The following is a 3,222-nucleotide window of genomic DNA, read 5'->3' as shown; positions in this document are numbered from 1 at the left end:
AAAAACCAAAATGTATTCTTCTGTTTTTGTGGAAGCTTTGCACCCCCATTGCTCCTCCAGCAAAATGAGTGAAATTCTTTAAAAAGTTCTAGTATTAATTCCTAAATAAAAAAATTACATAAAAAGATATTTAATAACTCCCCTGTTTGAATTACATATACAATTTATTATTCCTTTAAAATGTGTATTTAAAAAAAAGATGATCAAGAAAAGGAAGCTGCAAGAGTTCAAAGACGAAATATTCTCCTTAATTACAAACATTATTAGTTATGCACATGGCAAGATTTTATTTCAGACCCAAAAGCATTCTTACATCAGTTGAAACATGGAAAATTCATGAGTGAGTACGCTTACCTAAGGCAACATTATGGCAATGGATATTAAACATGATAACTGCTATTTGTCTCTGAGTGCAGTTAAATCATTAAGTCCACACAGAAACTATTCATCTCCCAGTTTGCTGTTTTAATATCTCCTTTGCATTTTTATCATCAATATCATTGGACAAACAAATACGTAGGTCACTAACTGCATAGTCACAGTAGTAGTCATTGTTATAATATGTTACATTCTGCCCAAAAAAGCTTAAGATCATTTTAGTTTTAGTTATAATTGCATCGCAGTTGTCAGCTGTTGAAATTTGCTCTTAAATACATTATAGCATCATGGTAATGTGAGCAGATGTCTTAGTTATTTTTATTTGCTAAATGTCCACCTGCATATAAAACAACATATTTAAATTGATCTGGATGGTAGCAACACCTTTCTTTTTCTAAGCATTTCAATCAATTATCGTTGGTCTCGTTAACGACCCCCATAAGCATAACCATGCCAAATCAAATTACTGGATGAATGCATGATGATGCTTCGGTCCACAGGAGTGTCTGTTTGATGTGAACTAGTAGAGAGTGCCACCCTATGGATACATCTGGCACATCAACATTTGGTGCCTGATATTTACCGGTTTGTTACTCACAGCAAATGAGCAAAAGGTTTGAGTGATGCATAAAGAGTTAGTGATGTAAAACAACCTTAAGACTTCTGAGCACCACAATGTATTAGCTTTTGTTGCCTGTGCATTTTGCTGCTGAATTTAGTTACAGGTTACATACTGGAGGATATTAAACGAGCATACTGAAAACCCTTAAAAACACTGGTCCCTTTTATTCTCTTGACCCAATCATCAAGAGTCTCTTCATGCAACATTAAAACAGAGACTCGTGGACTTGATGGAAGATCGGTGGAAGGGCCCTAACATAAAACAACACTGAATCTAAGAAAGACAATCACACAAATCAGTATCAGTCCTACACAGATCTCTAAAGCCGCATCTCTCTCTGCATTTGACTCCACACCGAGTCAGTCATCATCCACCACCATCACGTTCCCATTCAGCTCATACTCAATAGTGGCCCAGTCAAAGATATTGCCCTTGGGGACCTTGTGCCCATAGTGCCAGGCCTGGATCATGCTCCTGGAAAGCACAAAGTCCCACATATTCAGATCAGTCACCTCCCCGACAAAGCTCTGCACGGCCTCTAAACCCCCCAGGTGTTTGTCTGGGTCCTGCCCCAGCAGGACGGTGCCTTTTGGACGGATGGTGTGCCCGGGTTTGTAGACCTGGTAGGTGCTGCGTTTCCCTTCCACCCAAAAAGCAGCGAGGCCAGTGCGAGACTCCCAGGTCAGGCAGAGGCTGGTGCGGAAGGTGGAGAGGGGCGGCAGGTGAAAGGAGGCCCCGTCACCGCTCATGTAGAAGGAGATGCGTCCGTCCTTCTCACGCCATACGTTGAGCTCGTCGTAGTCAGCTGTGCGGTAGGCGAACAGGATGATCTGCCGTTCTTCCGGCAGCTCTGTGGCCACGCGCATGCAGAGAGTGAAGGCCCTCAACCCCATCTCCTTCTGCGGGATCAGGGCCACAAAGCTGAAGTCCGTTTCAAAAGGGAAGACCAGGACTTTGTCGCTCAGACCCACTGAAGCAAAACAAACAGGGAAGATAGAGATAATGACACACAACACAACACAACACGTGAAGGTGAAATTTGTGCACAAACACAAGTAAAAATACAATCTTTTCGAATGAAATTCTGGGATACATACATTGGGTGGCAGAGGAGAGTGTCAGAGACCATCCAAGCACAAGCACAGCAAACCTCACAGTATTAACACTCTGCAAACACACACAAGACATCCATTATCATGCGAGAATGTCCTAAAAGGAAGTCCTATCAGTCTATGAACACACAAGTCACGTGAGAAATCGAATAATGTGAAAACAGCTTTTCTTACCATTTTGATGTTGAGGTTTTGTAGCCTTGGTGTCGCTATCCCAGTCCTTCTTGCTAATGCCCCGTGCCCAGTCCTCTTCCCTCCTAGCACCAGACGTCAGCTCTTCAACTGATGCTCTGACAATAGGCCTGGTGTGTGAGGGCTGAGTGACAGTCCATGTGACTGATGCAAACACACACCATTTCACCTATGTGTGTGTATGTATGCGCATCCAAATCCCATAATAGACTTACACAGCAATGTTTGCAGACGTCATTTCTGCAGTTTTTGTAGTTATCTGGCTCCAATATTACGTCCATGAAAGTTCCAATTTGTACTGTGACATCACTCTGTACTTGATTACAGTAACTATGGGTGTTTGTGTGGGAATCTTAAAGCATCAGTTCATCCAAATTACAAAAGTCTCTTGTGGTATCTAATGCAGCAGATACTTTTGCTTTTATATGCCAATGTTTTTAGATCTCTCCCTGAAAGATACAGTTGCTTGCCTATTTAACAGAATGAGACTTATTGTACCTACTGCCCCTTTATGTCATGAGCATGTTAGGCTTAAAATAGGCTAAAAATTTGTTTAACCCAACCATTTACCTCAGGGAAATAGGTTTCTAATAGTGACACTTAATATATGACAGTGGATAACACAAACATCTACAATAAACATAAACTGTTCAACTTTAAAAGTTTTCAACTGACAGTCATTTCAAAGATACACCCACCCAAGGTGCACCCACACATTACAGCCCCACTGGTACTGGATTTTTGAATACTAAAATCTGACAATGACATATCAGATATTTTGATATTTTTGAATGAGCAATTGAACAGTGGACACAAGACCTACACCAGCACTGACTTAGCATTAACACTGTTAATGGCACATTTCTTTGTAACAAACTACAAAATCAGGTGCCTCAGATTCTGAACAATAACAAATAC

General features: G+C 41.0%; 1 protein-coding gene across 1 annotated transcript; it reads right to left on the bottom strand.

The window, feature by feature from the left end:
* Positions 1 to 307: 307 nt before the first annotated feature.
* Positions 308 to 2,426, bottom strand: LOC123983113 (pentraxin fusion protein-like). The gene is made up of 3 exons (XM_046069240.1): positions 2,287 to 2,426; positions 2,098 to 2,167; positions 308 to 1,970 (listed from the first exon to the last, which is right to left on the bottom strand). Exons 1-3 carry the CDS (start codon positions 2,287 to 2,289, stop codon positions 1,360 to 1,362), a joined length of 684 nt encoding a protein of 227 aa, XP_045925196.1. The 5' UTR covers positions 2,290 to 2,426; the 3' UTR covers positions 308 to 1,359.
* Positions 2,427 to 3,222: the final 796 nt, after the last annotated feature.

This window comes from Micropterus dolomieu, linkage group LG14 (genome assembly GCF_021292245.1).
Source record: "Micropterus dolomieu isolate WLL.071019.BEF.003 ecotype Adirondacks linkage group LG14, ASM2129224v1, whole genome shotgun sequence".
NCBI lineage: Eukaryota > Metazoa > Chordata > Actinopteri > Centrarchiformes > Centrarchidae > Micropterus > Micropterus dolomieu.
Note: the sequence above shows the minus strand (reverse complement) of the source record. Positions and strands in the feature narration are given on the sequence as shown.